General features: G+C 44.4%; 1 protein-coding gene across 1 annotated transcript in view; it reads left to right on the forward strand.

The window, feature by feature from the left end:
• Positions 1 to 20062, forward strand: part of LOC143290007 (protein mesh-like) — a 57226-nt gene extending 37164 nt beyond the window's left edge. Inside the window, exons 6-20 of the mRNA XM_076599321.1 lie at positions 1 to 335; positions 1022 to 1185; positions 2369 to 2523; positions 2950 to 3273; positions 4433 to 4740; positions 5463 to 5606; positions 6599 to 6757; positions 7402 to 7545; positions 8471 to 8596; positions 9500 to 9614; positions 12117 to 12253; positions 15716 to 15895; positions 16693 to 16843; positions 17986 to 18075; positions 19038 to 20062. The exon at positions 1 to 335 is cut by the window's left edge and continues 82 nt beyond it. Coding sequence (XP_076455436.1) covers positions 1 to 335; positions 1022 to 1185; positions 2369 to 2523; positions 2950 to 3273; positions 4433 to 4740; positions 5463 to 5606; positions 6599 to 6757; positions 7402 to 7545; positions 8471 to 8596; positions 9500 to 9614; positions 12117 to 12253; positions 15716 to 15895; positions 16693 to 16843; positions 17986 to 18075; positions 19038 to 19125 — 2620 coding nt within the window. The 3' untranslated portion in view covers positions 19126 to 20062. The remainder of the gene's footprint in view (positions 336 to 1021; positions 1186 to 2368; positions 2524 to 2949; positions 3274 to 4432; positions 4741 to 5462; positions 5607 to 6598; positions 6758 to 7401; positions 7546 to 8470; positions 8597 to 9499; positions 9615 to 12116; positions 12254 to 15715; positions 15896 to 16692; positions 16844 to 17985; positions 18076 to 19037) is intronic.
• Positions 20063 to 20704: the final 642 nt, after the last annotated feature.

Below are 20704 nucleotides of genomic sequence, written 5' to 3' on the forward strand. Positions count from 1 at the left end.
TCTTTCCTCCTCCTCCTCCTCCTCCTCCGGCAGCAACGCCAACGCCAACGGCAACGGCAATGCCAGGCTCGTGCAGGGTCTGATCGTCGATACGGGTGACACTTTCCCCTGCAGTCTGGGCGGCAGTGGCGAAGAGGGGAGCAACAGCAACAGCAACAGCAGCAGCAGCAGCAGCAACAGTAACAGTACTAGCATCAGCAGCAATAGCAGTAGCAGTAGCAGCAGTAGTAGGACTGTGCATTGCGTGGTGCCGTCTGTGTTTGTGGTAGGGGAAGTGACCGTGACGCTTCTCCTGGACGGCGTCCGGCTGAACTACACGGGTGTGTTCACCTTTGGTGAGTGAGGGTGGGGTGGGGGTGGTGGGTGGGATGTGTGTGGTGTGGGGAGTGGGGGGGGGGGAGGAGGATAGTGGGTGGAATGGGAAAAAAACGAACGAAACATACATGCACACACACACACACACACACACACACACACACACACACACATACACACACAAACATATAAAGACACACACACACACACACACACACACACACACACACACATAAAGACACACACGCACACACACACACTCACACACACACACACACACACACACACACACACATAAAGACACACACACACACACACACACACACACGTAATGACACACACACACACGCACGCACGCACACACATAAAGACACACATGTAAAGACACACACACACGTGCGCGCTCACATGCACACACACATGCACACAAACACACATACACACACACAAATAACCAATTGTTTTGGGGGGCGGGGGGGGGGGGGGGGGGGGGGGGGGGGGGGGGGGGGGTTGGGGGAGGGGTTCCTTTATTTCTTCTCTTTTTATGATCACAACAGATTTCTCCGTGTGAAATTCTGGCTGCTCTCCCTAGGGAGAGAGTGCATCACGACTCTGAGAGGGCCACCCATGTTTTGTATTTGTTTGTATTCCATCCCTTTTTTTTTTTTTTTTTTCATTGACCCCTTTCCTTGGCGCCGTGTTGCAGTCAACCCAGGCTTAACCAAGCCCCAGGTCACCCGGCATGCCCCCCAGGCTTGGGTGGCCGATCGACGTGTCCGGTTGTCATGGCAACCTTCCTCTTCTGGCCAATCATGGCTTTTCTCTGCGGCGGACCAGGACACCGTTCTGGTGGACGTCCTGACCTTCAGGGTGAGTCAGTGACCTTCAGGGTCAGTGGGTGACAGGGTCAGTGAGTGGCCTTTGGGGTGAGTCAGTGATTGACCTTCAGGGTCAGTGAGTGACCATCAGGGTGAGTCAGTGACCTTCAGGGTCAGTGAGTGACCCTCACAGTGAGTCAGTGACCTTCAGGGTCAGTGAGTGACCCTCACAGAGAGTCATATTCAATATACATCTATGGATATCTGTATCTCTGTCTGTCTCTCTCTTTCTCTCTGTCTCTGTCTGTCTGTCTGTCTGTCTCTCTCTCTCTCTCATTGTTTTCATTGGATGAAAAAAAGCACATGTATGCATATTCCACTTCCCTCAATAAAAAAAACAACAAAACCTTTTGTTCGTTCATTCGTTCTCTCTGTGTCTCTCCCATAATGTAACAATGACAATGAATCACGCAGACGTTGTCACAAGCGTTGATGAAGAGTTTAACGTTTTTGACGAACGTCAGACTTCTTCCCTCGTTCACCCCTGGCTGTTGTTAATCGTCACTTGAAATGATTCTCTTTCCATTTTTTTCTTCTCTTTTTTTTTCTATGTAATTTTTAAAAAAATCGTTTTACGTTTTGTTCCTCCCCTCCCCCATTTTTGACTCACTTGTGTAAACAAAGTGAGTCTATGTTTTAGCCCGGTGTTTGGTTGTCTGTGTGTGTGTGTGTATGTGTGTGTGTGTCCGTGTGTGTGTGTGTCCGTGGTAAACTTTAACATTGACATTTTCTCTGCAAATACTTTGTCAGTTGACACCAAATTTGGCATAAAAATAGGAAAAATTCAGTTCTTTCCAGTCATCTTGTTTAAAACAATATTGCACCTCTGGGATGGGCACAAAAAAATTTTTTTAAAAGAAGCCTAATTATATGCAAACTGCATTTACTGTTATATTTATATTTTTTGTATTCTCTAAACTTGGCACTTTGACCTCTTATTCTGACACAACAACAAGAGGAGTCATTATTATCATTTTTTGTTCAAACAGGAACTTCTTTTGCTAAGCATGAAATTTTTATTTATTTTGCAAACGTTTTGGTGCAGATGGTAAAAAAGGGAAATTACTCTGTAATTAATGCTAGGGGACTTAATTTATCACAAGTGAGTCTTGAAGGCCTTGCCTCTCTTGTTCATGAATGGAATAGCTCATGTGTGCTTGTGTGTGTGTGACCAGGAAACATCGGGGGTCCCCAGGCTGGAGACTGACCTGTCCGAAACGGTCAGTGTGCCATCGTCCCCCAGCAGCAAGGTGGAACTGACCCTCCCGTCTATGAGGGACGCTACGTTAGCTGTGGTTCGGATCCGAGTGGCTTACCCGCTTATCGATGGGTGGGTGTCCTGTTTTATGTAGAGACTGTGTTGTGTTGTTTGTACGTTTGTTGTTTTGTTGTTGTTGAGGTGTGATAATAGATAAACACATTGTTGATAGTTACCATCATGATGATGATTTAATGATACAGCTTTTATCAGTTTTATCATCATCATTTTGAGGCTGCGTTTATCTTTCTCTTAAGATTTCTTTGAACCCAAAAGGCAATTTCTTGATGTTTCTGTTTTTCAAGCTATGTACGTAAAAAAACTGTAATAAAAGTAATACTGATGATTATGATAATGAAAATTATAATAACAATAATGATAATAACAACAACATGTATTACTTAATACATGTAGTACATGTATCACTTTGCTTTAAGCGCCTCACACAAAACAGTACATCATATTTTTGGTCTGATCTCCATCATGTTCTTTAAACAGGTCGTATATATCCTACTGGTCGGACGTGTTTCCCGTGCGGTGGGCTGGAGCAACGCGGTCCCAGGCGTGGTGTTCCCGTTGGCTGTCTCGGCAGCAGGAACAGCAAGGACGAGGACAGCGAGGTCAAGGACAGTCGGGTCAAGGTCAAGGACAGCAAGGTCAAGGTCAAGGACAGCCAGAGCTGGCGTGTCCGTGCACGGAGCGCCAGGCGGAGAGCGACACGGGCAGGTGGCAGAGAGACTGGCTGTGCTCCTCGCAGTCGACGGCGCAGTGCATCTACCGGGGCAGCCGAGCTCGACAATGCTTCGTGTCCACCTTCAACAGGTATTCTTTGCTTGCTGGGGTTTTTTGGGGGGAGTTTTTAGTGGGTTTTTTTTTTATCTTCTTTTTTTCTTTTGTGTGTGTGTTGAAGGAGCATTATTTTTGAAAAAAAAAATCTTTTTTTGTAGGTTTGTGTTGGGTGGTGGTGGCATGGTGTTGTGTTGTGTGCGTTGTATCTTGCTTTGTTGTGTGTGTTGTGTGTGTGTGTGTGTGTGTGTAGTGTGGCTGTGTGTGTGTGGTGTGTGGTGTCACGCTGTGGTGTGTGGTAGCGTGTTGTGTCTTTGCAGTGTTGTGTCATGTTTAGTTGTTTGTGTCATGTGGTGTGGCATTCTGTGGTGTTTTGTGTTGTGCTGTGTCATATGTCATGTTGCTGTGTGTCACATGTGATTGTAGTGGTGTCTTTTTTAGTGTGGTGGGCGTGTTGCCTTGTGTTGCGTTGTGGAGTCAGTTGACTCTCTCAGACTTTGGTCCAATTCGCAGACCAATATCTGAGTTTAACTCTCAGACTATTATCAGATTCATTACGGACCAAGTGTTGTTCTAATGTCAAGTGCATATGCTTTAGTAACCTGACAATTAAGCATATAATTTTTGACTGTAGCTTGACAAAGCTTTATGTGCACGAAAGTGTGTCTTCACAAGTGACTGAGAATGTTAATGTTTTTGACTTTTTGCATTCATTATCAGTGGTTTCGCTTGTCAGTTTAACGACTTCTCTTTTACGAAGTCCTTTAAGTCATTTCCTGTAATTGTATTTAGATTTTTTTTTTTCAAATTTCACCCTCATTTCAGCCTCATTTGCCCAATTTCTCCCAAGTCTCCATTCATTCACATCTCCCACCCTTTCTAACCGATAATACTCAAATGGATATATAAATACTTTACCAAAATGTCTTATAATAATAATAATAATGATAATAATAATATTTTATTTTTATATAGCGCTATAATACAAGCATAAGCAAGCTCTAAGCACTTTACAATCCAGTACCAAAAGTGAAACAAGAAAGCATACAAAAAGTAGTAGAAACATAAAACAATCACCGATGTGTGTGACGGGACATTAAACAAAATTCCTCCTCCTCCTCCCTCTCTCTCTTCCATCCTTCCATCCTACCTTCCATCCTACCTTCCTTCCTTCCTACCTTCCTTCTTTCCACAGGACTCAGACACTCAGCAGCCTGTGTTGCTATGACGAGCGTCGAGAGCTCCTGAACCTCGGGGAGGGTGGTGGTGGCAGCATGGCGGAGAGGCTCCACCTGAGCGCCCCCCAGGGAGGGGGAGGAGGAGGTGGGGCGGCGGAGGGGGAGGAGGAAGGGGAGAGGGTGGTGCCGTGGTTCTCGTACCTGGCGGAAGAGGTGGCGCCTTTCCTGCACTGCTGTGACTACGCGTCCAACGCCTCGCTGTGCCGGGAGTTTGTGGTCCACCGCCCCCAGCTGTCCTGCCAGGGCTACTCCCCTCCCGCTGCGGGTGTGTGTTGGTGTGCGGGGGTTTGGGTGGGGAAGGGTGTGTGTGTGTGTGTGTGCGTGTGTGTGTGCGTGTGTGTGTGTGTGTGCGTGTGTGTGTGTGTCTCTGTGTGTGTGTGTGTGTGTCTGTGTGTGTGTGTGTGTGTCCTGTTAGGTTTTCTGTCATCTTGACACTGGCATGTGTGTGTTTGTGTGAGTGTGTGTGTGTGAGTGTGTATGTGTGTGTGTGTGTGTGCCTTAGGGTTTCTGTCATCTTGACACTGGCATGTGTGAGTGTGTGTGTGTGTGTGCTGGGAGTGCGAGTGTGTGTGTTTTTGTGTCTGGAGGGGGAAGGGGTGTGTGTGCATGCATGTGTGTGTGTGTGTGCTGGAGTGTGTGTGTGTGTGTGTGCTGGAGTGTGTGTGTGTGTGTGTGTGTGTGTGTGTGTGTGTGTGTTTATCTACTGGTCCTTCACTCATGCAGAAACATGAACACTGGTCTGTCTGTCTAGTACAGCAATGGTGTCGGTGAGTGTGTGTGTGTGTGTGTGTGTGTGTGTGTGTGTGTCTGTCTACTAACACCAACACTAACAGTGATGTCTGTCTGTCTGTCTGTCTGCTAACACCAACACTAACAGTGATGTCTGTCTGTCTGTCTGTCTACTAACACCAACACTAACAGTGATGTCTGTCTGTCTGTCTGTCTACTAACACCAACACTAACAGTGATGTCTGTCTGTCTGTGCAGCCCAAGCAGCAGGTGACCCCCACCTGGTGACCCTTGACGGGGTCAACTACACCTTCAACGGGGAGGGGGACTTCGTCCTGCTGCAGGATCGAACCCACAGGTTGAGGGTCCACGTGCACGCTGCCCGGGCCCTGGACCTCCATGGTGAGCCAGGGTGTTAGATTTTTATTTTTATTCTTTACTCATTCTGCCCCACAGCTACATGCATGCTACAAGTTCCCAGGACCAGCATTACATGAGACCACTGCAGAAAAAACAACAACAGGGTGGTTCACTGAAACGGCGAAAATTGACGGAGATTTGTTGATTTACTCAGTCAAACAGATCTTCGTTTTCATGCTTCCATAATCCATAAACGAAATTAGAATAGTGTGTTGGTTCTAGAATGCTTGTACCTGGTCCACAATTGTAGTAATCATGGTATGAGTGACTGAGAACGTTGATGTTTTTGACTTTTTGCATTCATTATCAGTTGTTTCGCTTGTCAGTTTAACAACCTCTTTTATGAAGTCCTTTAAGTAATTTCCTGTAATTGTATTTAGATTTTTTTTTTTTTTTTTTTTCAAATTTCACCCTCATTTCACCCTGATTTGCACAGTTTCTCCCAACTCTCCATTCATTCACATCTCCCACGCCTTCTAACCCATAATACTCAAATGTATTCATAAATACTTTAACAAAATATTTTCAGTCACCGATATGTGTGACAGGGACATTAGACAAAATTCCTCCTCCTCCTCCACATGGAGTAGTTCTTGATTTTCATAAGTCATCCCACACAAAATTCAAAAGTGTATTAGTAAACGGAAAGTTGTTATAATTATGGTTTGTCTGTGTGATTGTGTCTGTGTGTGTGTGTGTATGTGTGATTGTGTGTGTGTATGAGTGTTTTTTGTGTGTGTATGTATATGTGTGTATTCATGTGAGTGTGTGGGTCTGTATATGTATGTGTGAACATGTGTGCATGTGTGTGTGTGCATGTTTGTGTTTGTGTGCATGTGTGTGTGCGTGTGTGTGTACATGTGTCTATGCGTCTGTGAGTGCATGTGTACGTTTGTGTCTGTGTCTGTATATGTACCTATCCGTGTGTGTGTGTGTTTCTGTGTGTGTGTGTGTGCACGTGTTTCCTCTCCCAGGTCAGCTGGGCAACGCCACACTGTTCACGGCGGTGGCAGTAGGGGTGGTGAATGAGACGGGGGTGGTGGAGATCCGCAGGGGAGACGACCAGGAGACAGCCAGCGTGCTGGTGGACCAGCAGGAAGTGGACCTGGACTCGTCTCCCTTAGAGCTCCGAGGTCAGTGCTGTCCCCTTGTCTTATTGTGATTTTTTTTTTTTTTTTTAAATTAAAGGGAAAAAATGCACCCACAACATTGTCATAGTGTTGTAAAAAAAAAAAAAAAAATTACTTTGAAAACTAGTGGACACAACATTGTGTTATTGTTGTTGTAAATAGAATGAATGTATATATATATAGATATATAGACACAACATTGCCGTTTTGTCATAGAAAAACAAAATGTACAAAATATGAATATAAATCAGAAGACTCAACATTATTTTATTGTTGTTAAATAAAATATATGGAAAAAAAGTATATATATATATATATATAGAGAGAGAGAGATGAGCAGACTTGACATTGTCTTATTGTGCTGTTGTTTGTTTTTGTTGGTTTTTTTTCTCCTGACTGAACATGTTGGGGTACATAGCTGATCAGGCGTCTGCTTAGCAGATGTGGTGCAGCATGTATGGATTTGTCTGAACACAGTGACATCTCCTTGAGAAACCAAACTGAACTGAACTGTACTGAACTGTTGTTGTTTCTATTTGTAAACGCCTAGGGCGTATTATCAAGATAAGGCATAAATGCTGATAATAGTGATAATATTGATGATGATGAAGATGAACTAGATATTAAAACAGCCAGCTGTCTGACAGGAATAACGCTGTACCACAACGACACGGCGAACGGCACGGTGGATTTCACGGTGGTGATGGAGACGGCAGGGATCTCGGTGCTGGTGTCTGCTACTCCAGACCTGCTCAACATCATGGTTCTGGTGGGGTCTTCACAGCTCAAAGGTGGGTGTTGGTAGGGGGGGGGGGGGGGTAGATGTGGTCTTGTGTTAGGAGTGTGTGTGTGTGTGTGTGTGTGTGAGGGTCTTGTGTGTGTGTTGTGGTGGTCTTGTGTGAGTGGTGTGTGTGTGTGTAGAGGTGGATTTGTGTGAGGTGTGTGTGTGTGTGTGTGTGTAGAGGTGGTCTTGTGTAAGGTGTATGTGTGTGTGTGTGTGTGTATGAGGGGTGTGTGTGTGTGTAGAGGTGGTGTTTTGTGAGGGACATGTGTGTGTGTAGAGGTGGCCTTGTGTGAGGGATGTGTGTGTGTGTGTGTGTGTGTGTATAGAGTTGGTCTTGTGTTAGGAGTGTGTGTGTGTGTGTGTGTGTGTGTGTGTAGAAGTGGTCTTGTGTTAGAAGTGTGTGTGTAGAGGTGGCCTTGTGTGAGATGTGTGTGTGTGTGTGTGTAGAGGTAGTCTTGTGGGGGAGGGGGGGTGAGGGGGCGTGTGTGTGTGTGTGTGTGTGTAGGTGTGTGTGGAGGGGGTCTTTTGAATGTGGGGGTGTGGGGTGTGGAGGGGCTCGTGTCTGTGGAGTAAAGGGTGTGGGGGTGTGTATGTAGGTTTGGTGAAGGGGGTCTGTTGTGTGTGGTTGATTGTGTGTTGATTTCTTTGCCTTTTCTGTGTTTTAAAAGAGAATTTATCTTTGGAAAACTTTTTACTTCTTTTATGATTTTATAAGTGGAGGAAAACGGAAGAATTATAAAAGGAAGAAGTATAAAGATAAAAAGAAACAAGAAAGGGGAAAAAAGAGAAGAAAGTATTGCAGTGACTGAATGAATGAAAAGACATGAAACGCTTGTTTCTCACCCCCTAAAAAAAAAAGAAAAAAAAAAAGCAACCAGAGAAAGGCATAGTCTGCAGTTTTCTTGACTTTGACCCTTGCTGTGTTTCCACAGGCAACCTGGAGGGGTTGCTAGGCAACTACAACGGGGTGAAGACAGACGACCTGCGATCTCGTCAAGGTCGGGTGATTCCGGTCACGGCCAACATGAGCGACATCCACTACCTGTTCGGCATGACCTGTGAGTACCTGTGCACTGCCAGGACTGTACTGCGTTTTTCTTCCAGACTTGTTCCATTCCAAAACTACATGTAGAGATGCCAGCTGTTACGATGTCGCTGTATTTTGTTACGCTCGATCTCAGTTTGTTCCGACATTCCGCCAGTGTCAAAATTGTTCCGAGTTCATTTTCGACTGCATAGCATGATCACATTACCCAGACGCTCTGGACCTATCGATCACGAGGCCAGGGCGGTCACCTCAGTCCTTGGACTGACGTGATGATGCTCAGCTAGTTGCATGCATGTTTCCATTGAAACAGCATTGACTGGGCCAATCAGCTTAATCGTTTGCCCGAAAAAGAGAATTTAGCTAAATCAAGTTCAGTTCAGAATACCAACTGTACCAAGCAAGAATATTCTAAACGAGAACAGTGTGCTGGTACAATAATACTTGGTCCACACAAGTTAACTCATTCATTCCTGGTGTTCTGTGTCTTGTACATGAGAAACGAGGCTTTGCTGTATCATTTAGTGCAGAGTTGTCTGCCATCTATTTGAGAGAAATGAATTTTTCTGTGTCACTGAATGGAGTGTTGTCTGTCTGTTACATGAGAGAAACAGATCTGCTGTTTCATTATCTGTCTTTTACATGAGAGAAACACGTCTTTGGTGTATCATTGAATAGAAGGTTGTCTGTCTTTTGCATGAGAGAAACGAGTCTTTCTGTATCATTGAATAGAAGGTTATCTGTCTTATACATGAGAGAAACAAGTCATTCTGTATCATCGAATCGAGTGTAGTCTGTCGTGCATGAAAGAAGTCTCTGTATCATTGAACAGAGCATTGTCTGTCTTTTGCAGGAGAGAAACAAGTCATGGCTTTTTTTTAATTATTATTATTGGAGTGTTGTCTGTCTGTCACAGGGCACCTGGAGAGAAACGAGTCCTTGCTGTATCACCCAGAGGATGAGGACTCTTCAGGAGACCAGAGTGGCTATGTGCCTGTCTTCATGGACACCATCAAAGAGGACGAGCTCAGGTAGGGTCAGGATGGCTAACGTAGGGTCAGGATAGCTAAGGTATGTCAGGATAGCTCAGGTATGCTAAGGTAGGGTCAGGATGGCTGAGGTATGTCAGGATAGCTCAGGTATGCTAAGGTAGGGTCAGGATAGCTCAGGTAGGGTCAGGATGGCTAAGGTATGCTAAGGTAGGGTCAGGATGGCTAAGGTATGCTAAGGTAGGGTCAGGATAGCTAAGGTATGCTAAGGTAGGGTCAGGATAGCTCAGGTATGCTAAGGTAGGGTCAGGATGGCTAAGGTATGCTAAGGTAGAGTCAGGATGGCTAAGGTATGCTAAGGTAGGGTCAGGATGGCTAAGGTATGCTAAGGTAGGGTCAGGATAGCTAAGGTATGCTAAGGTAGGGTCAGGATAGCTAAGGTATGCTAAGGTAGGGTCAGGATAGCTAAGGTATGCTTAGGGTCAGGATAGCTAAGGTATGCTAAGGTAGGGTCAGGATAGCTGAGGTATGCTAAGGTAGGGTCAGGATGACTAAGGTATGCTAAGGTAGGGTCAGGATGGCTAAGGTATGCTAAGGTAGGGTCAGGATGGCTAAGGTATGCTAAGGTAGGGTCAGGATGGCTAAGGTATGCTAAGGTAGGGTCAGGATGGCTAAGGTATGCTAAGGTAGAGTCAGGGTAGTTCAGGTGGGGTCAGGATGGTTAAGATATGTTAAGGTAGGGTCAGGATAGCTCAGGTAGGGTCAGGATGGTTAAGATATGTTAAGGTGGGGTCAGGATGGTTAAGGTAATTCAGGATAGCTCAGGTATGTCAGGATGGCTAAGGTATATAAGGTTAGTTAAGGTGTGTTGGGATAGCCAAGGTATACATGTCAGGATAATTCAGGTGAGGCGACGATAACTCAGTTAAGGCCAAGATAGTTCAGGTGAAGCCATGATAATTCAGTTAAAGTCAAGATAGCTCAGGTAGGGTCAAAATAGCTAAGACGAGGCCATGATTGCTCAGGTAGGGCCAGAATAGTTCAGGTAGGATCAGGATAGCTCAGGTAGGACTGAGATGGGTAGGTTCAAAGTAGCTAGGATCAAGATAGCCCAGGTGAGGCCAAGATAGCTCCAGTAGGGTCATGATAGTTCAGGTAGGGCCAAGATAGGTCAGGTAGTGCCAAGTTCGAACTAGTCATCTCCACAGCTGCAGGCTTCAAAGGTTTAGAGTAGACAGACCGCAGACTTCAGCATCATCAGCGACACTCTGTCACCCAGCACAATGTTGTTGTCAGTGCAATGTTTGCATGACATTGAAAGAACACAAATTCATTTTCCTTATTTTAAACTCACTTTAACTGGTGAAGGTTTAGTGTCAGCTGTTGTGTTATGAGTGGAAAATGAAAGGGATTTCCTTATTTTAGATTCACTTTAACTGGGGAAGGTTTGGTGTCAGTTGTGTTGTGAGTGGAAAATGAAAGGGATTTCCTTATTTTAGATTCACTTTAACTGGGGAAGGTTTGGTGTCAGCTGTGGTGTTGTGAGTGGAAAATGAAAGGGATTTCCTTATTTTAGATTCACTTTAACTGGGGAAGGTTTGGTGTCAGCTGTCGTGTTGTGAGTGGAAAATGAAAGGGATTTCCTTATTTTAAATTCACTTTAACTGGGGAAGGTTTGGTGTCAGCTGTCGTGTTATGAGTGGAAAATGAAAGGGATTTCCTTATTTTAGGTTCACTTTAACTGGGGAAGGTTTGGTGTCAGCTGTTGTGTTATGAGTGGAAAATGAAAGGGAGACAAAGGGAAGAGAAATACGGAAACAATGAAGAGGTGTGGTTACTCTTTGTCGGACAAAGGCGAGAAAGAGAAGGCGTCTGGTAAAAGAGTAACAACCATTCTTCTTTGATTGATGCAAGTGTTGTGCTTTTATCCAGCACTCTTCAGTTGATACTGCTGCAGCTGATGGAAGTAGCCGGCATGCCCTGATAGAGAATGAAGTGTTTCCATAACCCCACCAGACGCTGACATGGATTACTGGATCCTTAACGTGTGTATTTGGTGTCATGTACGCACATAGGTATCATATGAAAACAGAGTATGGTTGCCTTGCCTTTATGGCGAGGTTGAAAATGGTCACGCACGTAAAAGCCCACTTGTACATACATCTATTTTGGTGTCATATACTGTACCATGTCAAGCTGATGCAAACTAGGCCTATCGGTATGTTGCCTCCTCGATCAGCGTCTAAAGACGCATCGCCACGGTCCCTATCGGGAGGAATCATGAGCTCCGGGCCTGGGAGAGTCTCTTGCCGAATCTCAATCCATAAACAAAGAAGAAGTACACACACACGAAGGGGGTTGAGGCACTAACAGCACTGCACATATGCTGACCTGTGAGATCGGGGGGGAACCATCTCCACCCCTAACCCGCAGATTCCAGCCAGGATTCAAACCCAGTGGCCAAGGATTGTAAGTCCAGCGGTCTAACCACTCAGCGTCCATGTCTTGTGTTGCAAGGGTGCATGTTGGGAGTGGCTGTTGCAGGAATGGAACCCTGGAGCTGTGCCAGGGGAACCAGCAGTGCATCTTCGACTTTCAGCTGACCGGGAAGGAATCCATTGGACAGTCCACCAAGCAGTTCAACGACCGCTTCGAGACCGTCGTCAAAGAAATAGCCCCAGGTGACTGTAACTTCCTGGCCGTTTTTTGATTGTTGTTGTTTATTTATTTATCTGTTTGTTTATTTCTTTGTTCATTCACTTATTCATTCATTTCATTATCCTTTCATTTATTTATTTGTTTATTTTCTTATTTTTTTATTTACTTATTAATGTATCTTTTGATTGTCTTTTTTTTCAGCATTTTAAATGATTTCATACATGGTTTTTTTCTTATTTATATATAAGATATGTGATATGTATATATATGTACTTGAAAAAATTCTGAAATTAAATTGTAATAATAAAAAATCTGTAAAAAAAAAAGAAAAAAATATTTAAAAGATAACAAACACATTCAGTTATCAATTGAAAAGAATAAGAAAAAGAAAGAAAGAAAGAAACCAGAAGGAAAAGAGAACAGATTTCAGTGTAAAGATGACAAGCAGTCTTTTAACTCATTCTACCCCACAGCCACACGCCTGCTACCACTCCCCTGGACCAGCATTACATGAGACCACTGCAGAAAAAACAGGGTGGTTCACTTAACTCTTTCCATACGAACGGCGAAAGAGACGACGTTAACAGCGTTTCACCCCAATTACCATCATCAAAATATTGCAAGCGGAAGGCTCTTATACTGAAGAGGTGAATGTTGACAAAGAATACCACAATTCTGACGATGGAAGCTAAAGGTTGGGTCATTCAGACACCCACTGGACATCCGAGGGGTCTGTGTAGAGGAGAAGAGAGGACTGGCCGTACTGAGTGAGTTAAATGGGGAAAATTGATGGAGATTTGTTGATTTAATCAGTTGAAGAAAGCTTCGTTTTCATGCTTCCGGAATCCATAAACAGTTAAGTTTATAATGCCAGCTGTACCAAGCAAGAATAAACGAAATCAGAATAGCATGTTGGAACGAGAATACTCGTACCTGGTCCATAAACAGTTAAGTTTATAATGCCAGCTGTACCAAGCAAGAATAAATGAAATCAGAATAGCATGTTGGAACGAGAATACTTGTACCTGGTCCATAAACAGTTAAGTTTATAATGCCAGCTGTACCAAGCAAGAATAAACGAAATCAGAATAGCATGTTGGTACGAGAATACTCGTACCAGGTCCACAGGGGAGGTAATCATATGAGTTAACTCGTACCTGGAGTTGAGTGAGGTAAAGAGCATGACATGTATCTAAGTGCAATCTACACTTTTACATTACAGTACATATGGTATAACCTACTAACATATCTGTATCCATTAGTACATTCAGCACATACGTGTAACATACTTACACATCTTTATCCACCAGTACATACATATCCACCCAAGCATACCAACACACACACACACACACACATGTTCATGATTACAAAATTAACTATCAAGATTGAAAGTCTGGTCTTGCATACACAGTTTTCTTGATCAGTTTGGCTTTGTTATTTTGTTTCGGAAAAATTTCATTCCGGTCTGGAAAAAGTCCAGAATTTCGCTTGGTCATGTCAGTGTGAACCCTGGGAAATCAGTAAGGTGTGTTTGTGTGATGTCTCTGTTTACAACAATGGGACAACAGTGTTTACAACAATGGGACAACAATGGGACAACAGTGTTTACAACAATGGGACAACAGTGTTTACAACAATGGGACAACAGTGTTTACAACAATGGGACAACAATGCGACAACTGTGTTTACAACAATGGGACAACAGTGTTTACAACAATGGGACAACAGTGTTTACAACAATGGGACAACAGCACCAACACATTGGAGGGGCAGGGAGAGACATTCTCTCTGCCAAAAGAAAGAGTCCGTGAGGGTGTGGGTTTGAATCCCTCTCTTTCGCCCTTTCTCCCCAAGTTTGACTGGAAAATCAAACTGGAACGTCTGATCATTTGGATGAGAAGACAAAACTGAGGTCCTGTGTGCAGCATACACTGGGAAAAGAACCCATGGCAACATGATTATCATCCCCCGGAAAAATATTTAGAAGAAGTATTCTCTGATAGATACACAAATATGATGATAATAATAATAATAATAATAATAATAAGGGTAATTATATAGCGCTGAATCTTGTGCAGAGACAAATCAAAGCGCTTTCGCACCAGTCATTCATACATGAATACATTTGTATTTCTTTTTTCTTTCTTTTCTTTTTATCACAACTGATTTCTCTGTGTGAAATTCGGGCTGCTCTCCCCAGGGAGAGCGCGTCGCTACACTACAGCGCCACCCACGGGCTGCTCTCCCCAGGGAGAGCGCGTCGCTACACTACAGCACCACCCACGGGCTGCTCTCCCCAGGGAGAGCGCGTCGCTACACTACAGCACCACCCACGGGCTGCTCTCCCCAGGGAGAGCGCGTCGCTACACTACAGCGCCACCCATTTTTCTGTATTTTTTTCCTGCATGTAGTTTTAGTTGTTTTTCCTATTGAAGTGGATTTTTCTCCAGAATTTTGCCAGGAACAATCCTTTTGTTGTCGTGGGTTCTTTTACGTGCGCTAAGTGCATGCTGCACATGGGACCTCGGTTTATCGTCTCATCCGAATGACTAGCATCCAGACCACCACTCAAGGTATAATGGAGGGGGAGAAAATATCGGCGGCTGAGCCGTGATTCGAACCAGCGCGCTCAGATTCTCTCGCTTCCTAGGCCTGACCTCTAGGTCATCACTACATTTGAGGTCTGACTAAGCGCGTTTGGTTGTGCTGCTGGTCAGGTATCAGCCCAGCAGATGGAAAGGGTGTGTAACTTAAGTTACATCTAAAACATACTTTGTTGAGTGGAGTGATGGCCTAGAGGTAACACGTCCGCCTAGGAAGCGGGAGAATCTGAGCACGCTGGTTCGAATCACGGCTTAGCTGCCGATATTTTCTCCCCCTCCACTAGACCTTGAGTGGTGGTCTGGAAGCGAGTCATTCGGATGAGACAATAAACCGAGGTCCCGTGTGCAGCATGCACTTTGCACACGTAAAAGAACCCACGGCAACAAAAGGGTTGTCCCTGGCTAAATTCTGTAGAAAAATCCACTTCGATAGGAAAAACAAATAAAACTGCACACAGGAAAAAATACAAAAAAATGGGTGGCGCTGTAGTGTAGCGACGTGCTCTCCCTGGGGAGAGCAGCCCTAATTTCACACAGAGAAATCTGTTGTGATAAAAAGAAATACAAATACAAATACATATACTTGTCGTTATGTTTAAGTTTTATTTGTTATATTGCAAATCATTATTATTAGTGCGCGTGTGTGCGTGCATACGTGCGTGTATGTGCAGGTTTTTTTTTCGTGTTTCACAGACATTGTTGGACTGAAGTTGTGATTCGATGAGTATGTATTATTATTGTATCTTCCACACCCCAAAAGGGGCAAAAGGATTAAATTTTTTTGAATCTAGAATCTTTGAATCTTGATACATTTTTTTTTGGTCCAAACGCAGCGATGGCTCTTTGAGAAACTGAAAGTGCAACTTTGTGTTGTTCCAGTGGTACGGTGTCCCTACATACAGCAACTGGACAACGGCAATCGCACGTTGGATGGTCAGGCTGTGGGCAACAGGGTGACCTTCACCTGTGACCAGGGCTACAGACTGACCAATGGGACCACCGTGCTGGTCTGCCAGGACTCCGGAAAGTGGAACGGCACAGCGCCTGACTGTGTGATAGGTGAGGGAGAAATATCTGCCCAGTTATTATTTATTCTGTCCCTACCATAGGTGAGAGAAATCACTGCCATCTTGTTATTTATTCTATCCCCACCACAGGTGAGAGAAATCACTGCTCTCTTATTATTTATTTTATCCCCACCCCCTCCATGTTTATTGATTAAGTTATTGTCATGCAATCTTTTTCTGTCCCCACTGCCTCCCCCGTTTTATTGATTAAGTTATTGCAGTGCTTATTTTGATGAATGGTCATGTTGTAAAAGTGATTGCGTTGGATGTGTTTAGGGATACATGTGCTAGATCCAGAGCCAGAAGATGAATTTCTGTGAGTTTTAAGACAATGAAATCTGTCTATCTTTTAAGATCCTTTGACTCTGAAACATTTAAAAAGCTGAAGAATGGCTGGCTGTGGGCTGTGGAATGTATTCGGACAGATCCATACACGCTACACCACATCAGCTAGACAGATGCCTGACCAGCAGCGTGCCTCAACGCACATCGTCAGGCCCTGAGTGCATGTGTATATATTTCTTCCACAGAATATCACCAGAGGACAAAACAAACGTTGCCAAGGGTTCTTTTCCAGTGTGCCAAGTGCATACCGCACACAGGGCCTCCGTTTATTGCCTCCTCTGAATGACTACATGCTCAGGTTTGATTTTCCGGTAAAGCTTGGAGGAGAAGGGTGGGACAGGGAAGTGAACCCACACCCCCAGGGACACTGTTGGCAGATAAGAATCTTACCCACTCCACCACCTTCTTCCCTTTGTTTCATCTCCTTCTCGTCTGTTGATGCAGACCTGCGGCAGGACAAAGAAGACATTCTCCTGTACATCGCCGTCGGCAGTGCCTTTGGGGGCTTCGTCGTGGTCATCCTTTCCGCCGTACTCCTGCTGTGGGCGATTCGCAAATGCCGGAGAAAATACATGGCAAAAATGGCAGAAACTGGGTAAGAGGTTGAATGAATGAATGAATGATGCACCAATTCTACCTCTAAGCGCTTTACAAACACTGAGTCATTTGCACAAGAGAATGCCTGCCTGGGTGAAGCCAACTGATGGCTGCCATCGGCTGCTCATCATTGGTTTCCTGTATCATTCAGTCAGGTTTCAGGTACATGCACATAAACACTCAGACAGATGTAACATTTTATGTGTATGACTGTTTTGTTTATTTACCCTGCCATGTAGGCAGCCATACTACGTTTTCAGGGGTGTGCATGCTGGGTGTGTTGTTGTTTCCATGATCCACCAAACACTGACATGGATTACTTGATGGATTATTTGACCTTCTGCGTACATGTACACACTAAGGGGGTTCAGGCACAAGCAGGTCTGCACATATGTACACCTTTGTTTCTGCTGTTTTTCTCTGTCTGTCTTGGTTTGAACAGTTTTTATTCAATCTTTGGCTGGGGTGTGTGGGGGGTGGTGAGAGAGGGGGTGTGTGGAGGGGCTAGTAGTTTAGCAAATCAGGTATAAATGGGTCTTGTAAGTTGAGTGCCTGATGTCCTGCAAAAAAATGTTGCCACAGTGCCCATAGGACGTCCACTATTCTGATTATTTTTTTTCCTTCATCAGAGTTTGGTTTAATGAACACAAAACAGGATCTGAACGGTTAACTTTAATATGTCTGGATTTCACAAGATTGAGGTATTTAGCTACTGTTTGGAAATGGCTGGTGATGGTTGCAGAGGAGTGAATGACCCACAGGCACCATTCTGGACTGGCTTAATTAATTGGCAGTCTGAAGGTCAACGTTAAGTTTGGTTGCACACTCTGGAAATTCCTCTTGATTGGCAGTGGTACCATTGATAAATGTGTGGGTTCAAATAGCTCATTGAGAAAATAGGTGAGGCACAGAGAGAGAGAGGGAGAGAGAGAGGGAGATTACAAATATAAGTACTGTCACTGTTGATGAGACAAGGGCATATACTCGTAATTCAAACCATGGTTTGTCTAAACACTTACGGCCTGAATTACTGCCTTTGTCCTATCTAGAATAAGGGTTCTTATTTGTTTATTCTTTGAAAATATTTCAGTTAATCAGCTGTTTGTTATTAATATTATAAGTGTTGACTTTTTGTTTCAGGTCTGAACCAGAGCAGATAGAGTTGCCCAGGTTCTTTGACCCGTCTTCAACACCAAACCCCGTGTTTGAAAACCCACATTTCTTGTCAAGGTCAGTGTCAACACTTTCTCTCTCAATACTTGTTTGGGTTTGGTCAGCGTCAACACTTTCTCTCTCAGTACTTGTTTGGGTTTGGTCAGCGTCAACACTTTCTCTCTCAGTACTTGTTTGGTTTTTGTTTGGTTAGGTTTTGTGTTTTCTACCTTAAACTTCTTCTTATAATGATTTTTTTTTTTTTCAGTCTGTGAAATTATCTGTCAGTCTGTCTGTCTGTCTGTATGTCTCTGTGTGTGTCTATTTCTGTCTCTGTCTCTGTCTCTCTCTCTATATATATATAGTGTCCAGCTACCTGCCTGTGTCTGTCTGTCTGTCTGTCTCTGTCTGTCTCTCTTTCTGTCTCCATCTGTCTGTCTATGTATTGTGTCTATCTGTCTGTCTGTCTGTCTGTCTTTCTCTCTCTCTTGTCTATCTACCTGCCGCTGTGTGTGTGTGTGTGTCTGTCTGTCTCTGTTTACATGTTGTGTCTGTCTGTCTGTCTCTGTTTACATGTTGTGTCTGTCTGTCTCTGTTTACATGTTGTGTCTGTCTGTCTCTGTTTACATGTTGTGTCTGTCTGTCTGTCTCTGTATACATGTTGTGTGTGTCTGTCTGTCTCTGTTTACATGTTGTGTCTGTCTGTCTCTGTTTACATGTTGTGTCTGTCTGTCTCTGTTTACATGTTGTGTCTGTCTGTCTGTCTCTGTTTACATGTTGTGTCTGTCTGTCTGTCTGTCTCTGTTTACTTGTTGTGTCTGTCTGTCTCTGTCTCTCCCTGTATGTATAGATATATAATATATAGATATATATAGATAGATATGTATAGATAGATAGATGTCTGTCTCTGTCTCTCTCTCTCCCTACATAGATAGATATATAGATAGATAGATAGATATAGACAGATCAATGTGTATAGATAGCTAGATATTTATAATCACTGTAGCTCACGGTGCGGTGTTGTGTTGTGTGTTCCACAGCCTGCAGAAACTGAAGAGTGAGGAGGGCAGGTTCCAGATCCCCCGACCCAGGTACGTGGACCCCAACATTTACACGGAGTATTTCTGAGGCCTCTTCGCTCCCCTGTCCAACATCTACACGGAGTATTTCTGAGGCCTCTTCGCTCCCCTGTCCAACATCTACATGGAGTATTTCTGAGGCCTCTTCGCTCCCCTGTCCAACATCTACATGGAGTATTTCTGAGGCCTCTTCACTCCCCTGTCCAACATCTACATGGAGTATTTCTGAGGCCTCTTCACTCCCCTGTCCAACATCTACATGGAGTATTTCTGAGGCCTCTTCGCTCCCCTGTCCAACATCTACATGGAGTATTTCTGAGGCCTCTTCGCTCCCCTGTCCAACATCTACATGGAGTATTTCTGAGGCCTCTTCGCTCCCCTGTCCAACATCTACATGGAGTATTTCTGACACCTCAACGTTCCCCTGACATCTACCTGCACGGAGTATTTCTGATGCCTCTCTGTTCACCAGTCCAGCATCTATGTGGAGTATTTCTGACGCCTCATCGCTCTCCTGTGCAACATCTACACGGAGCATTTGTAACACCTCACTGCTCATCCATGCACAATCTACATGGAGTATTTCTAATGCCTCAATGCTCCCCTGTGCAACATCTACAGGGAGTATTTCTTAGGCCTCTCCACTCACGTTTCCAAGATCTGCACAGAGTTTTTCTGATGCTTTATCACTCCCCTGTGCACCATCTACATGGAGTATTTCTGACGCCTCATCACTCCCCTGTGCAACATCAGGGAGTATTTCTTACACCTCATTGCTCCCCTCTCCAACATATATGTGGAGTATTCCTGATGCCTCGTAGCTCCCCTGTCCAAGAGTATTTCTGACGCCTCACCACTCACCTAACATCAATGTACGTGGAGTATTTGTGACGCCTGTCCCCACACTTGTTCAACATCCACACAGTGTTTCTGACACATCACCGCTTAATGTCATGTCCTCTGTGTCCTGTCCACACCTAGCCCCCCCACCCCCTGCACCCCCCTTCCCTCCCCCCTGTCCACTCCTACACACCACCTCCGCCACACCCCTCCCACACGCCTCCACCTCTTGTGGAACTGAGGCAGGGAGAAGTTCTCTCAGCGAGCGATCAACACAAAAGGGGAACCACGCAGCAAGGGGTTCAAGTCTGATTCATCTTGTGATTCACTGCTACAAGGCCATACATATCTGGCCATTTCCACCACGAACAGAACTACGGACAAACCCACCGCTGGTGTGTTTGAAATGAAAGGTGGTTTTCTGGTTACAACTGGTGAGCTGGTGTATGTGAGGTGTGAGAGTGAATGTGGTCAGGTTCTGTGGGTGTGGTGAATCAGAGTTGGAAGATGGATTAACCCAGCTTCTGTGTACAACGGGGGATAGATTATTGTGTGTTTAAAAAATACGTTAATCAAAGTCTACTTTTCAAAAAACAAAGAACGGACTGGATGCAGTAAGGTTCTGACAAAGAAGAACAAAATGTGATGAGATAGATCAGCTGTAGGAATATAAAGATCCAGGATCCGGTCTGTTGAAACTTCTGATCAGATCCTCTAGTCTGTTAAAAAAAAAAGAAAAAAAAAAAAGATTCCGGTCAGATCCAGAAAATTGTAGCAAGTCAGTGTGG

Source organism: Babylonia areolata, chromosome 14 (assembly GCF_041734735.1).
Source record: "Babylonia areolata isolate BAREFJ2019XMU chromosome 14, ASM4173473v1, whole genome shotgun sequence".
Lineage (NCBI taxonomy): Eukaryota > Metazoa > Mollusca > Gastropoda > Neogastropoda > Buccinidae > Babylonia > Babylonia areolata.